General features: G+C 39.8%; 1 protein-coding gene across 1 annotated transcript; it reads left to right on the top strand.

The window, feature by feature from the left end:
* The first annotated feature begins 587 nt into the window (after positions 1-587).
* On the top strand, positions 588-23,809 carry LOC142459202 (cytochrome P450 1A4-like). Its single transcript, XM_075560539.1, has 7 exons — positions 588-751; positions 6,294-7,132; positions 8,405-8,528; positions 13,549-13,638; positions 13,737-13,857; positions 20,604-20,690; positions 21,696-23,809. Exons 2-7 carry the CDS (start codon positions 6,311-6,313, stop codon positions 21,994-21,996), a joined length of 1,545 nt encoding a protein of 514 aa, XP_075416654.1. The 5' UTR covers positions 588-751; positions 6,294-6,310; the 3' UTR covers positions 21,997-23,809.
* The last annotated feature ends 713 nt before the right edge of the window (positions 23,810-24,522 follow it).

Raw genomic sequence — 24,522 nt, 5'->3', positions numbered from 1 at the left:
CCACATCACTTTGACTAAAGATAAATGAAAACAATCTCAGTACCATTGAACCGATTTCCACTCGTAATTACCCCATAGGGACAGAGTAGAACTGCCCTCATGGGTCCCAAGGCTGTAAACCGATTTATAGAAGGATGCTTTCGAACTACTGGCCTTGTGGTTAGCAGCCCAACTCATAAACCACTGTGTCACCAAGCATCCTTCCAGCAACGTAAAAGGAGGACATTTGAAATTCACGGCAGCTTCGCAGCTCCGTGTCTCTTTTGTTCACCCTTCCTTGCTTCCTTCGTATGTCTTTCCTTTCTTCTATATATCATTTTATTAGGGTGGGTGCCTTTTGAATCACTTCTGCTCGTCACCAGCTCTTTTTTAAAATGTCTTTTCATCTCGCCCCTCCCTCACCCCACTTTATTCTAAACATCAGTTTTCATCTTACTCTCCTGCTGCCTCAGATGTGGTCCCTCTTGCTCCACTCCCGCGAGATTTTCCGAGCTTCCCAGACAGAATTCCAGGTTCAGAGGTCTCTCCATTCCCTGTTCTTGCTCTGGAAGCTCTGATTCAGCTCCAAACTCCTCCCCACCGTCCAGGGTCCACCCCTCCAGGGTTCCTTTTGGACCGATGCAAGGCTCTAAGAAGCTGCCCCCTTTCGTTGCTGTTCTGAGTGAGACTCGGGCCAGCTGCGCCTGTGACACAGGGAGTCCTGTTCCCTGGGATACGCTCAGCTTTCGGGGAGCAACATTCCCTGGCACAGGTGAGCTTTCCAAGTTTCATTGTAATTGGGTCACGTGGATTTGTGGAGGTTGTTTGCTGATTATCCTGGTAGCTTGCTCTTTACTAACAAGCTTCTCTATCCCAAACTCCCCTCACACACACCGGGAGCTTTTCAAAATGCATCTGCCACTAGCATTGTGGTTGGTCTGTTTGGGACTTGTAGTTTGTTATTGTTTCACAGATCCCAGAAGGCTAATGTGCAGACATGGGAGTCCATTAACAACATCTTCAGAATGCATCATGATCTATTCTAAAAAGCTCAGGGTTCGTTTTGGATCTCTAACAAGGTAGCAGCCAAGCGTCAGGAGTCTTACACCCCTGTCCTCAATTCTAGTTTGCACCAAGACAACAGAAACAGAATGTGCCTTTCCGTGCTTTCTATCGAAGCCACTGGGAAAGCTGGCAGTGTACGGGATCCTGGTAAACAGCCAAAGGGAGTTGAATGAGAGAAATGGAAAAGGCCAAGCTGGCAGCACAGTTACTTAACTCTGCTGATGAACTGTTAGCCGCTCTGGAGACTCTTGCAAAATAACGTGGCTGGGCCATTAACCCCTTCCACGCTTCTTAACCGTCCACTCTACCTTCTGTCCAGGTGTGATGACAGTCCCCTTTAGTTTGACACTGTCCGTTTACAGATGGGAAAAGTGAGACCTGGAGCTATCATAACATAACAGACATCCCATAGATTAATAGACTAGGAAGTAAGAAAAGCCAACTACCTGTCTTGAGGGATCAAAGCTACATCCACCGCTTAGTTCTCTGCCTTGGAAATGTCTCTGATTCTTGTCAATGCCCCAAAGAAATGGAATTTTATAAGCAAGCAAGCATCAATAAGGGGGTAAAGGTCCCTTGGTGACCCAATGATTTTATGATGGCGCCTGCCCCTATAAAGCCTAGCATGATGGAACCCATCCAGGGTCACCCTGCTTTTCTATTTAGATTACAATTCTCAAAAAACCCTGTAAAGAAATCCTCTTCTATAACGCATGGGATCCCCTTGCATTAGAGCCAACTTGAAGGCAACTAATAACAACAGAAGTAAAAAAAATTGTCAAGCGTCAGTGCCATGGATTGCTAACCACGAGGTCAATGGTTCAAACCCACCAGCAGCTCTCTGGGAGAAAGATGAGGTGACTCTCACACAGCTGTAATGTTTCAGACACTCAAAGGGACAGCTCTACCCTGTCCTAGAAGGTTGCTATGAACTGGAATCCACTCTAGGGCAGTGACTTTGGGTTTTCGTCAAAGAAGTGGGCAAATGACTTAATGTCTCTGCATCTTTTCATAACAGGATGATGCATTACTTCTCACAGGTGTGGGTTTTAAGCAATCATGCAGACTTAATGCTGAGCGATGTCTCTGGCACGGGGCGAGTGTGTACACTAAATGCCAGCAGTCACTAGCACTCATAGAAGAAGGCTTACAACTTCAGCAGACCGCAAAGCCTGGAGCACCACGAAGCGCTCACTTTAATCTCTAAACAGGCAGCACGGAGATTTAACAAATTATGCCTGTTTTTTTTTTATTGAGGACTCGGTTGATTTTTATTTAAAAACATTTTTCAACTTAAATGTTTAATGAGGTTTTGGGGATATTTTTGTAAAAAGCTAACCTCCCATTTTAACTCCAAAGTTCACTCCTTAGAAAATAATACTAGCCAAACCCCTTATTTTTGACGTTAAGAGTGAAACTAATAGATAAACAGGCAACTAAACTTTCGCTAGCTGAGGCAGCCTGGGAGCTGTTTATGCTGAATAAGCGCTTTACGATAAACATTCCTTTGACCTGTGGTACTTTTCGCAGTACAACATATGTGTAGCAGTTTATATCTCTTTTGATCTGGAAAGAAATATCAATGTAAGAATGCTTTTTAGTATATGAAGGTATATTTTTTAAAAAGGTTTTCCTCAAATACCAAAGACATATTTACATGTAGCAATGAGTTATACTACCCACCACTATTACTTCTGTGAGAAATCGGAGAGATATGAGTACTTTTGTTATCTTTCATTTTAAAGGAGAAACTGTTCTCAGTTAAACCAGCTGCTGGTGCATGGCGAACCCATGCACCCAGAACCGGACAATTTTGGTTGATAGGATTTTGAATGGAAGGATTTTGGAAGAAGATCATGAAGTCTTTCTTCTGAGGCTCAGTCTGGACGTTTTGTAAAGTGATTCAACACAACAGTAGTATGCCGTCCTCCCCTGGCAGATATGTGGTGTTTGTGCATGAAGCCTCCCCACTGGAAGGGAGAATCTTACCCCTGAACCACTGGCTAAGAAAAATGTGCCGCATGCATACGAGGCTCTGTTTCTGTTTTGTTTTATTGTTTTAGTTAGTACTCTCCTGGTTTCAAATAACAGAAAGGAATTCTAGATAGCCTAACTAGGAAAGTAGAATTCAAATGAAGGACCAGAAGGCTCCAAGGTCGTAGAAGATACTAGAACTGGTGAAGGAACAGTCACAGTCTTGAATTTCTGTCCTTGTCTGCTTCATTTGTTTTTTCAGATATGCTTTCATAGATTTTCAGGTCAACCTAGAGAGTGAAATCATATCTTCAAAAATCTATAGATCATACATTACACTACCCATAGAAAGAGATAACTTTTCATATTTCCTGTTCCATATTTCTCTAAAAGATTCATCTTTGGCTAGTAGCACACCCTTGTCTTTGTCACCTGCTTCCAGGTTGTAAGGTCCTGAAGCAGAACCATCGCTTCAGAAAGTCATTACCTTTTTCCTTGGAAATTAAATTCTCACAAATGAAAGATTGTTATCCGTATTACTAAACAAGTGCATTTACATGAAGCGAAATATGTTTACACTCCAGTGCCCCTTGCTTCATGGGCTCACTCAGTGATCTAAGTGGGTGCTAAACAGTGTAGCCACAAGAGCATTTTCTATGACAAATTTTTAATTTTTTCACTTTTCAGAAAAAATAAACAAACAAAAAAATATGTCCACTGCCACCAAGTTAATACCAACTCATAACAACCCTGTATAGGCTTTCCAAGAGTGTAACTATTTATGGGAACAGATATTCTCAGCTTTGTCCTAAAAATCAGCTGGTGGTTTTTGACTATAAACTCTGCCATTGCAACCCCACATCGAACCTAGAATTCCATCAGGGCCCCTTTGGGCCCTTCACATTACACAAGCTTAAATATGTTCCATAGAGCCTAGATCTGACCCTTTGATATAGATGTTTATTTTCTGTTGTTCCCAGAACAGAATTTGAATATGTTGTTTTATATGAAATACCATACATTTGGATCAATAACAAAAATAATTTGGTTAACTAAAAGTCTTTCATTTATTTGTGGTTGTATATTTAGCCGTATGTTTGTTTTGTACTTGGTTTATCTTTCCTACCAGAATACACATTACAAAAATGCAAAAGTTTTTTCCAGCTTATTCACACAGAAGATTCAGAAAACAGGAAGCCATGGAAATTACTGAAGGAGCCCTGATGGTGTAGTGGTTGGACTGCTAGCATCAAGATGAGCAGTTCAAAACCACCAGCCACTCTGCAGGGAAAAGATGGACTTTCTAGTCTCCTAAAGAGTTAATCCATAAAAATAGAGGTGATTGGCCTATGTACATATATGTATAAAGCAATGCACTGAGGCTGCAGATGGGCCTTGAGCCTCAGTTCATCCCCTCCCTAAATACAAGAACAATTTGTTCTAACAAAGTGGCATTTGTGTTGCTCTTCCCCTACCCCCCATGATCTCTGAAGACAAAATGGGTGCATAAGCAGATGTGGTGGAGACAGCAGATGGTGCCTGGCTATTAAAAGATATAGTGTCTTGGGTCTTAAAGGCTTGAGGTTAAATAAGTGGCCATCCAACAGTGAAGCAACAAGCCCACATGGAAGAAGCACACCAGCCGGTGCAATCATGAGGTGTCATTGGGACCATGTAACAGACATTAGAAAATTCATAATAAGCAAACAACAAACAATCAAACAAATAAGAATTCATTGGTGAGAATGAGGGTGGTTGGAGCGGAGACCCAAAGCCCATCTGTGGGTAATTAAACATCACCCACAGAGGGGTCACAGGGAGGGGCTGAACCAATCAGGGTGCAGTAGAGCGCCAATGGATCATACAATGTACCTCTGATCCCTTGAGGCCTCCTCACTCCCCACTATCATGACCCAGTGCTGCTTCCCACTCTGGACTGGATGGGAGCATGTGTTTAGGTATAAGCAAGAGATAAGGCTCAGGACATGTGGAACCCAGGAACAGGAATGGGAATAGAGGTACCAAAAGGCTAGGGGGAAGGAGGCAACAGGTGGGGAGTAAGGGGTCCCAATTGTTATGAATTGCACACAACCACACACCCCCATCCAGGGAGAAGAACAACAGAAACCAGAGGGGAAGGGAGACAATGGTTGGTGTGAGATATGAAAATAATAGGAATCTATAATCTATCAAGGGGCCATGAGGGTGGGGGTAAGGGGAAATAAAGAGGAGCTGATCTCAAAGGCTCAATAGAAAATAAATGTCTTCTTGACTTTCCTTTCTTGATGGTGGATTTTTAAAAAGACTATATTCATTATGCATAAAGCCAGTTTCTGTCTGGAAAAAAATTACTGTGATTTATTTTCCTATTCTGTTCTTCAGACAAGCATTTTATAAATAGGTTAAGTTCAGGGAATGAAAAGTTAGGCAGACAAGCAGTTTGATAGTCACCGAATGGCATAATTCACCACGTACTTTTACATAATTATCTCAGTGGAACCTCCAGCAATGACAGCCAATTCTGAATTCAATTCTCTCATAGCACAGTCCATAGTGTAACATTATTTGGGGGCATCTAGTTTCTATATTAAGCTTATTGCTTAATACAGTTGATTCCAACTTGTATCAAGCTTGTTAAGACAGAGTAGATGTTTCCCACATTATTTCCAAGTCTGTAATATTTCCTGAAACAGACCACCACATCTTCTTCTTGTAGATCAAGTGATAAATTTGAATCACCCACTTTTCAGTCAGCTGCCAAGGGTTTAATTAGTGCATCGCCATGGCTCCTTACTAGACCCCTGGAATAGTCTGTGGAAATCTAGTCTGTATTTCTGGTGTGACTGGCATTGGATGGGCTCAGTACATTATGCGTTGATTTTGCAGCATATGATGCTTGGATGAGAAATGCCTCAGGGTCAGTGATAGGACAAAGGTCTCCAGCTTTAGTGTAAAATCATTTTCCGTAGCCTCGATCCCTTGTTAAAGCACCACACGATTTTCTATATTGAGTTTATCTCTTCGTCTGGCTATATGCAATGACTTGCATGGTAGATCTGCGTTTGGTGGTTTGAATTGCGGAAAAGGACAGGACTGATGTCAAGATCTAATGCACTTTACAAAAGTGTGATTCTGACCCTCTCCATGTTCAGCTACGGACGGATCCCATCACAGTCCAAAGAGCCTGCACTTTGCTCCTAAATGGTTCAAGGAAGAAAGACTGTATGGTTTGTGCTTAAGCTACCAGAACGAGGTTTACATTTTTTCTGTTTTAGGTGCGTAATCCTTGAAGATGGTGTTTGACTTGGCAGCCATACCTGGAGAGGTGACCGCCTCTCTCATAGTCTTGGTGATTGTTTTTCTCTTTGTACGAGCACGAGGAAACACGGATGGGAAGAAGATTCCTCCTCCTGGCCCGTGGTCCTTCCCAATTATTGGGAATCTTCTCCAGCTCGGAGACCATCCTTACTTGACATTTATGGAGATGAGGAAGAAATATGGTGACGTCTTCCTTATCAAACTGGGGGTGGTCCCTGTCTTGGTGGTGAATGGAATGGAGATGGTGAAGCGGGTGCTGGCCCGGGATGGAGAGCACTTTGCGGCCAGACCTGCCATGCACACCTTTTCTTTCCTGGCAGAAGGAAAGAGTTTTTCCTTTTCAGTCAATTATGGAGAAAGTTGGAAACTTCATAAGAAAATCGCCTCGACTGCTTTAAGAACTTTCTCCAAAGCAGAGGCAAAATCATCCACCTGCTCTTGCCTGCTCGAGGAACACGTCACAGAGGAAGTTGCTGAGCTCGTGAAAGCCTTTGCAGAACTGACTTCCAAGAATGGTAGCTTTGAACCCAGAAACGTCATCACGTGCGCGGTGGCCAACGTCGTGTGTGCCCTTTGCTTTGGCAAGAGATACGAGCACAGCGACCAGGAGTTCCTCAAGGTCGTGAAGACGAATGATGAGTTATTGAAAGCCTCCAGTGTGGCTAACCCTGCTGATTTCATACCGTGTTTCCGCCACCTTCCCTTGCGGATGATAAATGCGCCCCGGGAATTTTACCAGGCCCTAAGCCAGTTCATCACACTACACGTGCAAGACCATCTCACTACCTATGATAAGGTAAGGATTTTAATTTTACCAGGTCCTAAGCCAGTTCATCACACTACACGTGCAAGACCATTTCACTATCATTGGTAAGGTAAGGGTTTTAATTCATACTAAACATGGGCTTTGTCATGGTAAGAAGAGAGAATATACCCACGGGGTGCATTCTCCCTTGGATGGGACCAGAGTTAAATTTGGGTGCTAGGAGTACATGTGAGTGTAGTCAGTGGCACTGGAGCGCCAACATGCTAGGGTTTTCAGTAGGGCTCTGTAGTCCAACTGGAGTTTTGAGAACTCAGAAATTCCCCAGTTCTGAGGGAATAGGAATGAGTTATGAATTGGTAAGTAACTGGCAAATGATGATTCAAGTGTCTCCTCCCATCATAGTAGAGGGATGGGAATTTGCCTGTTGTCACACAGAGTGAACCGCAATATTGATTATGGCAGGCGTAGTTAAGACAAAATGTAATATCTTATCACTTGATCTCCCTTTGGACCCTTTTTAAAGCTGTTTCTGCTTTTAAATAAAGTGAAGGAAAATACCATTGGATTTAGCTTCGGGCCCATCCCCTGTTACCATGCGTTGGGGATGTGAATAGTCTTGCTACCCTGCAGAGGGCACTGGGGAGTACATGGTGCTGATGCACTTAGGTTCACATGTAGCACCCTGTCATTTGATCTCCCTTATGATCCGTTTTATTTGTTAGCATTTATGATTTTCTGCTTTCCTTCCAATTGAGGTTTTATCTGTTATACTTTGTAATTGTTGTGAGTTTTTTCTTTTTAAAATGTTTTTCTGTATATGAAATCCAGAATAGGCAAATCTATAGGGGAAATAACTGGATTAATGGTTTCTTGAAGATATGACGTGGGGGGTGGGGTAGGGAGGAGGGAATGGGGAGCTAATAATGATGATTATAAGAATGAAGAACAATGTCCAAAATGAATTGTGATGACAATTTTCCAACCTTTCTTGGTGTGATTGAGCAATTGAATTGTGTGATATGAGAATTATATGCCATTAAAACTGTTACTAATAAATAATGCTTTAAAGGAAAACAATAGTGAATTCTGTAGCATAGTTTTCTATTCTACACTCTTTTAAGGTTAAATATTATTTTTTGACAACAAGAATTATTTAAACACTTAAAGTAATACACTTATTTATATTCATATGTATAGCAGGTTGCCTTTAAGTTCCATGAAGCAGTGCCTCCGCCTTCATGGGATTTATATGTGCTGTGAAATGTGGGTATAGAGTACTCATGACAAGATTTGTCTCCCCAGGACCATATCCGTGACATCACTGATGCTCTGATTGATACATGCCACAACAAGCAAGCAGGTTCCAAAACAGCCACCTTGACTAATGATGAAATCATAAGCACTGTGAATGACCTCTTTGGAGCTGGTATGTGACAATGTGTATTAATATATACGTAAAATTTAATTGCAATGCTTGGTACAAAGTTTCCCTACTAAGGCCATTTTGTGTACTTGAACTTCTGTTTACGTTCTTTGCCATTTGACAATATTTATTTTCATCTTAAATATAGAAATTTAAAATCATGAATAGTCTTCTTTTCATGTGCACTAACATCATTGGTCCATGCAATAATAGGCCTTATTTAATTTATTCAGCTAGGTAGTTAGATATTTAGTTAACTACCATTCATCTATCTATCATCCATCGATCTATCATCTATCTCTCTCTCCAGTAGTTAAGGGACCAATTTTTCCCCCAGTCTAGAAGGCTGAAATCAGAGCTCCGGTGGGGGGGGCAGGTTTCTCCCTATGTCTCTTCAGCTTTTATCCTTTGGCTCCTTAATCATTGTCCTGTCCCATCTATCTTTGCCATCTCTACTTGTTTGTGTGTTTAATCTCTTTTATATCTCAAGAGAGCTTTAAACACATTGCACATGCTTACTGTCTCCTTAACATATCAAAGAAAAAGCACCATTCCCAAATGGGATGATAATCACCGGTAGATGGGTTAAGGTGTATAATATATTTTGAGAGAGACACAATCCAACCCATATCACAGATCCTCGTCTTAGCTAGCTACTGGTTTTCTCTGATGGGGTTGTTCAAAGAGAAGTCTGCGAGTTCGACGTCCTGATGGTCTTCCTGTCTACCACATGGAGGAAGCCTGTAGAAAGAATAACATGACGATGAGGTGCGTAGTCAAATGTCCCAGCACCATTTTTTTAAACAAAGTATTTCCCCTGTACTTTATTGTTTTCTTAGTCATAATTTAAATTTTCAGGCCTGAGTTGTTCTTTTTTTTTCTAGACCCCTTGTTCTGTTCCATTGGTTTGTTTGTTTATCCTTTGTCCAAAATCATATTGCTTTAATTACTGTAAATTTGTAAGTCTTTATTGCTCTTTATAATTTAGATCTCCCTGCTTTAGTGTTCTTCAACTTAGTGTTGGCTATTCTTGGCCCCATTGTTTCCAAATAATATTTCGAAATAGCTTGTCACATAGAAACATCTGTTTTGTTTTCATAGGATTCTATTTAATCTATAAATCAATCTACTTTGCTATGCATTAAAGAGAACACAGATTTGGTTTTTTGGGGGGCGGGGAGGAACCAGGGCTCGCAGCTGGGGAGTGGGGCCTGCCAGGCTCCTTCCTGCTGGTCCTGAAGAAGCTGACAGAGAACACAGATTTCTGTAGTCTTTAAATATATATAATTTTTATCCTTACATTTATTTCCACTTGCTCCCACTAAAATTTTGCATTTATTTTTAAAGAGCCCGGTTATGCAGTGGTTGAGGGATTTAGCTGTTACATGAAAAATCCACTGTTTAATGCCACCGTCTGCTTTTCCAGAGGAAGAAGGGAAGTGTGCTTCTGTTGAGATTGCGGCATCGGGAGGCCGGTGGGTAGTTCTACAGGGCTTCCTTCTCTGGAGCAAAATGACTCAACAGCAACGGCTGTGGGTCCTGTTTGTGTTGTGGTGGTTTTATCATGCTGTGCTTATTGGTTCAATTGTGAGGATTGTTTTAGTTTTGCTATTACGATGTAATCCATATTGAAGCGTGTATTCTTTAATCTCCATCAGTCAGAGCTTCAAGTCAATTTGCCAACCCTGTTTATTTATCATACATTTGATTGTGATGCTCTTAGCGTTTTCTTCTCATTACAATCCCATGCTAAATACTTATGTAGACTTCTTGAAGACTTTTAAATGAAGTTTCAATGCCACTCTGTACCGGTGATGTGTGGGTGTGGTGAACACATCAAGACGGATATATTTTCAGCTTGATTTGATGGCATATTCCCCAAAGATATTCCAAGAATACATAATACTGTCAATATCCCAAAAAACAACAAATGTGAAATTATGGCAGATCACAAGAGTAATTAAGATACAAAAATAGAACCATCAGATGTGTGCAACCCAGTTACATTTCTTTAGCTAAAACGTGAGCACAAAAGAAGCATTCAATATAATGCATTTCTGTATAAAGCAATTATTCATTCAATATCTATATACAATTAAACTTTATTTAGAATCCATGTGTCTGCTACCTTAGCAGTGAGATAAATGAAGTGTTATATAAGAATAAGACAGTGAGCTATAGCCACATGTTAAATAGATACAATTGGCAACATTCGATTCAATCAGTGCTTATACATTATTAGCATTTCCATGCTCAATGTTTCAAATTGGTCATAGAGATTGTTTCATTTCCCCTTAGTATTTAGTTGGACTTCCCCAAATTACTACTTATGGCTTACTAATATTTAGATCATGTGCCAAGATTTCTATTGTGCTGGTCTGAGTCCTCCAGAGAAGCAAACCCAGTCATGTATGTTTTTAGAAAGAGGCTTGCATCAAGACATGTCTCACACAGCTGTAGAAGTGGGTAAGTTCAGTCTACTTCAAGTGCGTGGGTCAGATGTAAACAGAGGGTCCTCCTGACTCCCATAGTTGCAGGGGCTGACAATCAGGAAGCAGGAAGATGAAGCTAGAAGACCACAGCCTGGTCGATGCAGCACTGAATAAATCCGAAGTCAGAAGTTGGGCAATCTGCTGATGGCTCCTGGGATCGCAGGCTATGTAACAGGAGGTCTGGGATCCAGATCCAGCAGAAGTGAGCTAGCTTCAGCACAGCGTCAATCTATGCCAAGAGTAGGGCGTACCCTGAATGACTCTTCCCTCATTTGCATCAAGGCTACGGACTGTTTTCCCAGGGCTGGGCTGCTTCACAGAAGATGCCATTATGGAGCTGACCACACTGTGTTAGCTCTTATTATGGGAGAATCCCGACCCAGCCAAGTTGATGCAAAACTTCTCTCACAGATATTAATATTCATAATTCTCACCGATATTAATATGATTTTGCTCAAGCCTTGTTGTAAAAGCCAAGTTTATGATGGTTAAAATCTGAACCTTGTTACCCACTTATCCTTTGTTTGAAACGAATAGGGCCCATCCGGTCTATGTAGATATCCAGCCTCTCATGCCACACTGTGTCCTGCTTTTAGAGACCTTGATCTTCAACTTTACTTGTAGAGTAAGTCTTTGTTTCATTAAGTTAATATTCCAATTTATTTCAGTTATAAATGGCAGCACCTACTGGCTCATTAAAGAAATGAAAAGATTTGAAAACCTGGATTACCCAGAGCCGTTTGGAAAGGAGATTATTTCAGTAAACCTGAGTGCATTGCTTTTATATATTGAGATAAAAATTCTTTTAAAAAAATCAATAAATGCTTAAACTTCAATGCAGTGGAACCACAGAATTGAGTTCAGGTGCATCGTCTTCCTCTATATGGTCTCTGGGAACTTATTTTGCCACTCCAAGCTGCAACTTTCTTACACTTAATGTAAGCATAATTACGGTCCCAATTTCATAGGGTTTAAAAATGAAATGACAGTCCCATTAAGTGATCAATATTTAGTAAATATTTTCATCATTGGAGCTGTTGTTATTGCCATCCTGAGAATTTGGGAATAGAATCTATAGAATTCAAAATGTCTGTTTTTTGCTACTACATTTGAGAGCATTTAGTAGGACACACAAACACCACTGTTAATTTTGGCAGTAGTCATCATTAAAGTGGACTTACAATGTGAGCAATGCAGTGTGTAAGTGAAGAAAGGAAGATGGAAAAACGGAAGAAGAAACAGACTTGTTCTAGCAAAGCAAACATATTTTTATGATGCTGAAAACCCACCAGAAAGAGCTTCTTAATGGGATGTTTCTGAGTTTTAACTTTTCCACAACTGCTCACTTTTCTTTGATGTAGTTTTAGAGTTAGTTGTCCTTGAGGAAAAAAAATGAAATTTGGTAAGTAAAATTCCTTGGTTTGTTACTTTTTTCATTAATGAAAATATCTAAACAGTTGTTAGATAATCTCATAAAGATATCCTCCTGAAAGGATGGATTTTAGACTACATGTGTACACTAGAAATGATTATTTCAAAAATATGAGTCTATTTACCACTCCATCAGGTGCCTTTATAAATTCCTGGTTTCTAGAGATAGGTAAGTGCAAATATATAGGTCCTGGGTCTGTCTCTTATGAGTTAAGTCATCTAGCACAAGGGCCATCATGTGCTTTTGGCTCATTATTTTCTCTTAAGTAAAATGGGAATAATTATATATACCTTACCTGTCTACCCAGCTTGTAATGCACAGTGGGCTATGAATTGAGCTGAAATGTTTGTCATGCATAGTGGGCTATGAATTGAGCCGCTATTTACAAAGTCACAAGTTCAAGTCCACCAATTACTCCTTAGGAGAAATTTGAGGCTGGCTGTTCCTATAAAGATTTTAAGAACATAACAGGGCAGTTATACTCTGTCCTATATGGTTACTGTGAAATCAGAATCAGCTTGAAAGCAGTGAGTTTGGTTTCAGTTTTCTTTTGTACAGGTTGCCATTATGATTTAGAGAAATTTATGTTTAATCTGAGAACAGGATGAACATTTATTAGCCACATATCGTTATGGTTACTGGTTAGATTATACTCATTGTTATTATCATAACAACAGCATTTCTTGAGTAGTACGATAATACCAGCATTTTTATATTTAATACATGACAGCAATATTTTAAAGGAGTTCTTGAATTATGTGGACATTTAAGGCAGTAGGCTGATAATTAAGATAGGGACTTCAAGTGAGTACAAAAGTAGCTCCAAAGAAAGACTTAATAATGCAGGGGGGAAAATCAGCCATTGAAAATCCTAGTGAGCACATTTCTCCTCTGACACACGAGTCACCAGGAAGTGAAGATGCCTCACAGGCATATTGTAAATCGACTCTAACGCATATCTCTTCTTCTATTGGGGTTCTATGAAGTTGTAGGCATATTTCGATCCATTTCCCTAATTCTTAGTACCTGCACATGCAGCAAATTGAGGGTGCTGGTCGTGCTGGCACATCTTCCTATCATTCTCTCGTTTATTTCTCAGGCTTTGAAACAGTCTCAACGTGTCTTTACTGGAGCTTTCTCTATCTGATACGTTTCCCGGAAATTCAAGCCAAGATTCAAGAGGAAATTGGTAAAAGACTTGGAGATGAAATTTGCAAATTCAGTCATCCAAGCTTTCTTCTAATTCTCACTCTTTTTTGTTAAATTTCAAAATGAATTTTCTTCCAGATAGAAACATTGGCTTCAAACCCCCCAGATTTGAGGACAGGAGAACCTTACCCTACACGGAAGCTTTCATCAATGAAATTTTCCGGCACGTTTCCTTTCTTCCTTTCACCATTCCGCACTGGTGAGCACATTCTTCTTCCTGTGGCTGGGAGGGGCCCATGAGGAATCCTGGGATTCCTGGAAATACTGCAAGTGCCTTGGCACTCAGGTTGATTATTACTCAAATATTACTTCCAATCTGATTGTATTTTACTTTGTACTCCACGTAATGGGTATTTGAGTAAAGCCAGAAATTTGGGGGACATTTTTCACATTTGAAGTGTGAGATCATGAACTTTCATGTTATATCCATTATGAAGGGGAAGTTTAAAAAATATCTTTTCATATGTCATTCCTTAGGGTTTCTTAAACTATAAATCTTTAGGAGGGCAAACCGGCTCTTGGCGCAGCTTGTGGGTTTGAACTGCCAGCCTGGTCGTTAGCAGCCCAACACTTAACCAATGGCACTACTAGGGCTCCTTAGAGAAGAAAGCATAAGGACATTCTGAGGAATTGATACATAAACTGCAGTATGTATTTGGCTATAAAATGCCGTCCACAGCCACTTTCTTTCCTCCTATTGGTCATCTGAGCCTCCTCCCGGTGGAGCTTCGTTTTCAGTAGCCTGGAACATAAGGTCACACAAACAGATTAAACACAAATGCCATGTATAAATATTTGAAAATTTACCAAACCTTACACTAGAATCTCCAGCACACAAGTATATGCCCAAAACATCAAACTCACTGCAATGAAATCAGTGCTGACTCATAGTGACACCGTGTGTGTTTTAGAGCCTGCACCTTATGGAAAGCCCAGTGTTCTCCTGTAAAGCAGCTGGTGGTATGGAACTGACAACCATGCAGATTGCAACCCAATGCATAACCACTACACCATGCCAGCGTTGACTAAATAGACCCTTTTTATTAACTATATGTGCAGTAAACAAAATTTTGGATAGAACTACTTTTATTTCACTCAAGTAAACTAGATAACAAATTCCTCAACATCTTTTTCTTCCCACCTTTATTGAGTGACAGGATCTCTGTTAACCACAAAGTCTATGGTTCACCCATCAGTCACTGCTCAGGAGAAAGATGAGGTTGTCTGCTCTGGTAAGGATTTAGTAGATGACCAACCAACAGCCAACCCCCTGTCATCAAGTTGATTTGGAGAGGCTGTGAATCTTCAAGGGAGAAGACAGCCTCATCTTTCCCCCACAGACTTGATGGCAGCAGTAATTGAACAGATAAGGGGTGGAATATATCTCTCCTCAGAAAACGGATGTAATTATTCAGAAGGTGGTTGGCCATATGTAATATCTTCGGCTGCGTAAATCTGCTGTACAAGAACTTTTTAGAGTATTGCAAAGCAAGGGTGTTGCTTTGAGGACTGAGGTGTGCTTGACCCAAGCCATCATATTTTCCATTGACTCATATTCATGTGAAAGTTGGACATCAAATAAGAAAGACCAAAGAAGAATGTATGCCTCTGACTTACAGTACTGGAGAAGAATATTGAAAGTACCATGGACTGGTAGAAGGACAAACCAATCTGTCTTGGAAAAAAATATGGCCAGTGTGCTCTTAGGGTCGAGGATGGCACATCATTTTACACACTGTGGATGTATTGTCAGGAGAGACCAGGCCATAGCTGTAACATGGCCTCAAGCACAGGAAGCATTGTGGGGATTGTGTGGGTCCATAGAGTGTGTCGTCCTGTTGTGCACATGTTGTGCACAGTCACTATGGATTAGAACTGGCTTCACGGCACCTAACAACAGCAACTTGACTGGAATAATCCACTGGAATGGCCTACCTGCTGAGAAGAGCGGAGAATAAGTAGCAATAGAAACAATCGCTTATATTTTGTTCACTCTCCTTGTTCACAAACTATACCTGTCCATTCAGACTGACCCTGCAAGATGCTCTATCAGGCATTTCTGATTCAAGTAAATCTAGGTTTTATTAAACTTTAACTTAAGTTTAATAAAAAGTCTTACTTTTAAAGAAGAAAAGAGTGCTCTATAAAATACCTACCTTTCTACCGAGTAATCATTAATAGAGAGGCCCTCTGAAATTCATAAGGAGCCCCGGTCAGGTGTAATGTGCTACACATTGGGCTTGCTTACTGCTAGCTGGAACCCACCACCATTTCTGAGAAAGAGAGAGAGATGAGGTGGTCTACCCCTGTCATGTCTCAGAAACCTACAGTTTTGCCCTGTACTACAGGGTTGGTGTGACTCAGAATCAACTCGATGGCAGTGAGAGAGGACCAAGTTTATGCACATCCATTGTGTTGAAAGGGAATACATATTTGGGTCTCAGAAACATATCTGAGCAGCTGTATCCATAGAAGGTGTGTGTCGGGATGTGTAGAGATGGGCTAGTGTCTGCACGAAGACAGAGCCATTGTTCATTTAGCAAAATCCATTCCTGGGTGTTGAGGCCATTCAATAGATAGTGTCCCTATTATCCATGTATTTTACAAAGTTCAGTACTAATTGATACATGGACAGGAATAAAATAGACATCAATTATTATTTTTTAACTGTCAGGGGTCAAATATTGGACTTAAAATTAAGCCAAATAGACTTGTTGAAACCTCTCACCTATTTCCCCAATTCTCTGTCAGAGTTGGAAAATAACAGGCTTCCCCTAGAAAAAGAGCCTTCCTCCTCGGAGCCCATCCCAGGGTTGATTGGAGATGGAGTCCCTGCCGTCCAAGTGGTGTGAAGAGAAAGCTCAGGAAGAGTTAATTTCCAAAAATTGCTAACTCAGGAATGTCAATATAGCACCTTGGGGAGGAGGGTGTGTCCAAGGTCTCATTCATGGAAATTGTTGGGTTCCAGATTTATAGTTACAAATCTAGTTTTCCATTTAGCAAGTACTAAAAGATACAACATGTTGACTTCCGAATTTCTCACAAGGAGCCCAGCGGTTTAGTGGCTTGGCTGTGCACCTCAAGGTCAGCAGTTCAAACCCACTGTAAGGAGTGAAAAATCGCAGAAACTCATGGAATCCTACTTTCTTTTATAGAGCTTATTTTGACTAAAGAAATATTCATAAGGGTCACGCACATTGCATATGAATAAGAATTGCTTCATAATGCCTTTCTTTATGTAATTTTATCTGTTCATGACCAACTTTGTCATGGAGATATTAAGAGAATCTCTATTAGGATTTTAGCTCATAGCAATAATTTGCACACAATATGTGTACTAAATGCTTAATAAATTATTAATTTTACATTAGGTGAAATGCTTTCATTACTCTGGCCAACACATATTTTGGTACCACCAATATTATACTAGTTTCTTGATATATTTGACTTGATGATTTAAAAAATGGCACGTTTCCCCGTCAGCTCTAGTTTGGGGAACACAGACATTTGCCATATTCTATTCTTCACTCTGCTCATTTACAAAAATCCAGGATACTTTAATGTACTGTTAGCTAGCTTGTGATGGAGGAAATGTATACTGGCTTTATTTAAAGTAATTTGTGTTGTATGACATATTTAGGTTTAAGTTATACTTCATATGATGTCCTTTTGTCCAAAGATATATTTACAAATTACATGATAAATCAATTCAACTTTATTAGGAACTGAATACCAGGCAGTTCCAATTTGTTACCTTAAAAAGGATCCAGAAATAAGAGCTACCACGCAGTAAATGAGGAGCCCTGGGGCATGGTGTTTGATGTGTTTGACTGTTAGCCACAGTTCAGCGAGCTGCTCTGCAGGAGAAAGATGAGACTTTCGGCTCCATAAAAATACGGAGCCTCCGAAACCCAGGAGACGTGTTTCTCTGTCCTATAAGGTTGCTTAATTGACTTAGTCTCACTATTGCATAACTGGTAGTGAGTTTGATACAACATAAATTCAAATGTCCCAAAACACAAAGTGGATTTGGCTGAGTCCAAATACCTTTCGTAAAATCAAAATGCTCTAGTCTTCTGAGATGGTACAACCTGTGCCCAGAAACTCTTAGAAGAAAATTTAGAATTTTTCTTATGAAAGAACTTAGAGTCGGCCTCACCTCTGAAACATTGAGCATGAATGATCCATTGACTTCTAACTATTAACAGGCGTTCTGAAATGTTGACTGCATAATTTGAAGAAGAAAAGTTTATAGTTTCAAAATAGTTATGGACATTGCAATGGACACACAGTCTGAACACTCTAAATTGTTCTTACACCTTTCATGTAATGTCTTTTCATTTCATTTCATTTTTTTATGTTCCACTCTTCTCAAGCTGTGTTCTGGCTTTGCAGTATCCAATTTCTAGTCTTTCTGTATACTGCACAGCCTCTCATACGAAATGAAAAAACCCACTACCATCAGATAGATTCTAAGTCTTAGTGACCCTGAGGACAGAGAATAATGGCCTTTTAAATTTTCTTGAAGGCTGTAGAGTGCAGGTGGGTTCGAACCATTGACTTTATTCTTGGCACCTCACTAGGTAATCAACTGGCTACCAGGGGTCCTCGTACCACTTTCCTTAGCAGTACCTTAATCCCAAATTATTCTTTAAATATTTCTTATTGTTTCTATCTTATCCTGTAATTTGTTGGTCTGAATTCTTCTCATATTTAAAACTAGGGTGATAAGTCAATAACTTAGTATAACATAATAGCTTAAATATTTAGTGCAACACAATATATAAGAAATTGGAGTTGCTGTAGTCTATCCAATGGACGTTCTGAGTCAGCCCCCAAATAACACTAGGAACAGTCTTAAAAACCAAGACTCTGAGCTGTAGCTTCAGTGCTGTCCTCTGTAGTGCATTCTTCTGGGAGGGGTGAGGCTACAGATCAGGGAGAGGGGAGCTTCTGATCAGAGCACACAGGAGCAAACAAAGAGGGGGAGAGAGAATGGAACACATCCTAGCCCACCAAGCCCCGAGAAGACCATAGGGCCGGCCCCACCATGAGACAAGATATCCCTCACTGACCCAATATCACTACAAGGGACAACACTGGAAGCACAGTGAGGGAATTGTGCATTATCTAACCTCACCACACTGGACAAAATACTAATGCAGCAGAGCAGCAAGGTGAGCAAAGCAATGAAGTCCCCGAGGAATCCCAAAAATAGAATTTAGAGCTTGGTCATGTTAGCCCAGAAAACACTCCTAACGGTCAACAAACAGACTTGGAACTATTCACAAGCTTTTTTTGTTTGTTTCTTTTTTGGGTCATTGGGCTTTTTGCTATTGTTGCTTTGTTTCCTTTTGTTTTTCTATGTCTTCTTTTTGAACTTATTGTCTCTACACACCTATCTAGATAAGATTGGGGGGATAAACAATCCAGGGGAGAAAACAATGGGATCAAAGGTTCTGGAGGGGGGGGGGAGACACAGGAGAGATAGAGGTCCAGGCAAGGAAGTGGGTGTTAACAAACCCAGGGACAAGAGAACAACAGGTGATCTAAAATCGATGGCAAGGAGGCCATAGGATGCCTGGTAGGCCTTGAGCAAGTGCAATGTAACCGTGAGGAGTTAGTGAAAGCCAAATGAAGGCCAAGCATGATAGTGGGACAAGAGGAAAGTAAAAGGAAATAGAGGAAAGAACTAGGAGGCAAAGGATATGTATAAAGGTTTAAATACAGGAATATGCATATTTAAATGTATTTATATGTAACGATAGGGAAAGAGATCTAATGTACATATATTTATATGTTACGTATCAAGGTAGCAGATGGACACTGGGCTTCTACCAAAGTACTCCCTCAACACAAGAACACTTTGTTCTAACAATCCAGCGTTCTGTGATGCTCACCTTTCCGACACGATAGCTAAAGACTAAATGGGTGCATAGCAAATGTGCTGAAGAAAGCTGATGGTGACCGACTTTCAAAAGATACAGCATCTGGGTTCTTAAATGCTTGAAGACAAACAAGTAGTCATGCAGAGAAGCAACAAAGTCCACATGGAAGCATCACACCAGCCTGTGTGATCATGAGGTGTTGATGGATAAGGTATTAGGGATCAAAGACGCAGAACAAAAACTCCTATCCATGTGAATGAAGGGGGCGCAGAGTGAAGACTCAAAGCCCAACTGTAGATGATTCCACATGCCCTTTCAGAAGGGACACAGGACGTGATGGTGCAGTCATGGTACATGCTTCCTCCCCCCACCCCCACCCACTTTCATGTCCCAACTTTACCTTATAAATCTGGCTAGAGCATGTACACTGATACAGATAGAGCTGGAAACAGGGAATCCAGGACAGATCAACCCCTCAGGACCAATAATGAGAGAAGCAATACCAGAAAGGTAAAGGGAAGGTGGGGGGATAAAGGGGGAACCATTAACAATGATCTACATATAACTTCCTCTCTTGGGGGTGGATAACAAAAAAGTAGGTGAAAGAAGACAATGGTCAGTTTAAGACATGAAAAAAAAAGATAAATTATCAAGGGTTCATGAAGGAGGGAGGGTGGAGGGAAATAAGGAGCTGATATCAAGGGCTCAAGTAGAAAGCAAATGTTTTGAAAATAATGATGGCAACAAAAGTACAAATGTGCTTGACACAATGGATGCATGTATGGATTGTGATAAGAGCTGTATGAGCCCCCAATAAAATGGCTATTTAAAAAAAAGAAGGAAAGAAAAAAACAAAAACAAGACTCTTTTTGCCCCATTGGGCTGTGTTATTAAAACAATGAAGATTTATAAATATTTTGTTTAATTGTTATTATAAAATTAATAAGATATTATGAAAATTAGTAAATAAAATAACCTGTGATTTGTGAGAGAAATTAAAGGTATGGGTTATTTGCATTTTCAGAAGGTGCTGTAATACTGTCTTTTGCTTCCCCAGCACTACAGTGGACACTTCTCTGAATGGCTATTTCATTCCTAAGAAAACATGTACCTTTATCAACATGTACCAAGTAAATCACGATGAGTGAGTTTCTAAAATTTATTGAGGAAAACATTGGTTGTTTGTTTCCTATTTATGAATGTGGGAAAGATTTATATTCCTTTTAATCAAATTCCTTTAATCAATTCCTTTATTCCTTCTGTCTCTCCTCTTAAAAGTTCAAAAGATGCTCCCACTTAACCTGTAATGGGAAAGGTGATCTCTACGTAGATTGATCCAGAGCAAATCTAATTTTAGTAGAGGGTGCATGGGGAGCAGACGGGGCTGAGGACTTGGTGAGGGGACCCTCTGCAGAGATCTGACCAACTGACTTCAGAGATGTAGTCTGAAATCCCACAGACTTTGAAGCACACTCATGCATCCTTAGAATGTTGTACAAGAGGAAGCAGGTCAGAAACGACACATAGTTGGCACTCAGTAAAGATTAGTTAAATAAATAACTAGAAACAACGTTATGAAACTTAAAGCTCAAACCATACCAGCTCAAAGCAAAACTCTGCTCCTCAGACAGTACATTCATTTAAAGGGTGCCTCAGGCTGTGAAAGCAAGAAAAATTCTTATTAGAAATCTGTGGAACTCTTTAATTAAAATAATTGAAATTCTAAATCAACTCTCACACCTTTCATCAATTTGGGGCCAAGTTATTTTAGTGAAAATAAACTAAGAATTCTACTTCATATTTTATTACAGTTTATTCTATATATCAATCGAAGAGTGATAAACACATATATAAAACAGCTACACATGTAGGGATAATTTTCTTCATTATAATTATATGTGTGTCTATGTATCATGTGGGTTAAAAAGTAGGTAGAAACAATGTCATTGGAATCTAATGAAATTTTTCCCATAAATTTTTGAAGCATGTGTGTGTGTTTGTGTGTGAGAGAGAGTAATTCATAAAGAATATTCCAAAATTGAACAAAATATTTGATGGAAAACAAATTACTTTATGAAAAACTTGCCAATAATGACTAAGGGACAAATTAATTTATTTTTTAAATGTTATTTTTGCCTATTTCATACAGAACTATTTGGGAGAATCCCAATTTATTTCAACCAGAGAGATTCCTAAACAAAAATGGGGAACTGGATAAAAGTCTTGTTGAGAAAGTCTTGGCATTTGGAATGGGAATCCGGAAGTGCCTGGGAGAAGACGTCGCCCGGAATGAGGTGTTCCTCTTCATCACCACTGTCCTGCAGCAGCTGAGGCTGCAGAAATACCCAGGAGCCCAGCTGGACCTGACCCCCACCTATGGCTTAACCATGAAGCCCAAACCATACCAGCTCAAAGCAGAACTCCGCTCCTCAGCCGGTACATCCACTTAGAGTCTAAGACTGAATGTTTTCCAAATTAATTCAGAAAAAAATCATGTAATTCAAGTTCATTTACACATCATTTAAAGGGCTCCGCTGAACTCTGGTATTAATTAAACAATTTGCCTATCATCCTAAAATGGAGATTACATCTCTTCCTCACAGGTGAACTCTTTCATTATCGATTTCCCATTTATAGCCATAGGTAAATTTTACCCATCATTTTGTGTATTAACAATGTAGTAATGAACAAGAAGGTTTATGGTTCCATTTGGCTGGGTCGTGATTCTTGTTGGTTTGGCAATTATCCAATGCTATAATTCGGTAGCTATGTAGTCATCCACCATTTTGTGATGTGGTTAATTTGCATTTTCATGTAATACTGATTTTCCCATAAATGAGTTTCCCACAATGACTTGGTCTTGGGGAACCTATTCAAGTCACTAAGTGATGAGAAGATATGTTTTTTAAAGTGTAATAGTGTAAGCATTGGCCTTTGATCCACGTGGTCAACGATTGGAAATCGCCAGCAGTTTCAAGAGAGAGAGAGACCGAGCTTTCTACTCTGGTAGAGGTACAGTTACAGAGACCCAAAGGGGCCCCACTAAGAGTCAGCATTGACTCAGTGGCAGCAGGTTTGGTTTGAATTGGCTTCCTATAACCCGGTTATAAAGAATTACTCTTCATAAAGATAGTTTAAGATAGTGGTGAAATGTGATGCAATTCGGAGTTTGGGGACTGGGTAGACCGCGGTGGTTATTTCAGACATCCCTGTGAGTGTGCTGGGAAGGGGAACAAAAGGCATCTGACTCTATGTCAGACATATGAGGCTACACCACCTTCTAACAAAACAGACGCACTGACAATTCTTTTGAATATAGGGCTCCGAATAGGAACGAGGTTCTGATATTGCAATTATTTTCAGAGATTTAGGAAACAGACATATAAAAGAAGGGAGTTGCCATAGCCTAGGATAACAGAGAATCATTGATGAGGGCAGTAGATAAATCGATTTGAATTGAATGGAGTTGAAGATTTAGAGAAACTAATAGGAAAATTTTCTCAAAAGACATTTCATACCAATTCTTAATGTTTTTCTGTATTACAAATCTAAGTTTAAAGGTAAATTGGTTGTTTTTATATTTCCACATTCTTTTGATATCTACTAAGTATATGTTTTCAGTAATATTTTGTTCTTCTTTAATAATGAACCGAGGTATGTAAGTGAGCCTGAAATGTTCAACAGACAATCGTGTTTTGAAGCTGTGAGGAGTCAGGGAGAACTCTTCAGTCACCTAAATTCAAGCAGGGAAAATAGTTAATTTAAGGAGGTCCCCTAGTGACATAGTGGTTATTATTTGGTCTGTTATCAGCAATGTCAGCGGTTCAAAACCACCAGCAGCTGTGTTGGAGAAAGATGGGCTTTCTACTCTTGGAAAGAGCTCTAGTCTCAGAGATTCACAGGGACAGCAGTTCTTTCCTCCCCTGTAGGGTCTTTGTGAATTGGCAGCTGGGTTGGGCTTGGCTGTCAGTAGTGGCAGCCTTTATGGAAGGAGACAGTACTAGGAGCAGGGATGCTAAACAACGTTTTATATTGTTTCCAAATTTATCGTTTTCCAAGTATAAATAAACTGAATTATTCTTGGAACAAAACAGATTGAATTTTTGTGTGATCCTATTAAAGAGTTTGAAATTGTTTGTATTCTCCCAATCTTTCTATTGTCAAGTGAAACGATGGTTACATCTTTGTCATAAAAAACTGTCAAATGTTTTCTGTTCTTAACAATACTGGACATGACTAAAACAGTACAGAAACCCTGATCTCTGTTTACCTGGAATTTTCTAAAAAGAATTGTTAGGTTTTAAAGTTCTTGTTCTTTCAACAGTAAGCAAAAATGTAGCTGCATTCTTAATACATTGTTTTGTAAAATACTAATTTGCACTGTGCTCCTAAGGCATAATTAAATAGTGTACGATTGGGCTTTGGTATAATTCAGAGGATTGCATTTTACGTATTTTTAGAAACATGAATAAATTTAAAACAAGAGACAAATTGGAGAGGTTAAATAGAAAAGATTCTTAGTTGTTTAATAGAGAAAGATGAGATATTTTAATTATATGCATTTACTCTTCCTGAAGTAATAATTTATTTTATAAAATATAAACAAAAGCAACACAATACACAAACATCATAACTACTTGTAGTCACGTAAATACTTAAAATGATATCTTGAAAGTACACAGAGAATTTGTTATATGGAGGAGGTAGTCAATGGAGTCATTGGGCCGAGCAAATGGTTGGCAGCTCAGCTGCTAATCAATAGGTTGGGATTTGAGTCCACCCAGAGGTGCCTGGAGCTAAAAGCCTGACAATCTGCTTTGGGAAAGATCACCCCTGTGCAGCACAGATACACAGACAAACACCATCACCCTAAATTGGAATCAGCTCCATAGCAACTTGTTCTATAAAGCATACTAAGTGGAGAGAATATGAATATGTGCATACATGGTAACCCAGGATTAGCAGAGTCCTTAAGG

The sequence above is a fragment of the Tenrec ecaudatus genome, chromosome 10 (assembly GCF_050624435.1).
Source record: "Tenrec ecaudatus isolate mTenEca1 chromosome 10, mTenEca1.hap1, whole genome shotgun sequence".
Taxonomy (NCBI): domain Eukaryota; kingdom Metazoa; phylum Chordata; class Mammalia; order Afrosoricida; family Tenrecidae; genus Tenrec; species Tenrec ecaudatus.
This window is presented reverse-complemented; position numbering and strand designations above follow the sequence as displayed.

Bases quoted from the DNA above. Each gene is read 5' to 3' on its own strand.
- LOC142459202 (XM_075560539.1), top strand. From the start codon at position 6,311: ATGGTGTTTGACTTGGCAGCCATACCTGGAGAGGTGACCGCCTCTCTC. The intron at 7,133-8,404 runs GTAAGGATTTTA...TTGTCTCCCCAG, and splicing joins ATCTCACTACCTATGATAAG to GACCATATCCGTGACATCAC. The intron at 20,691-21,695 runs GTGAGTTTCTAA...TATTTCATACAG, and splicing joins TACCAAGTAAATCACGATGA to AACTATTTGGGAGAATCCCA.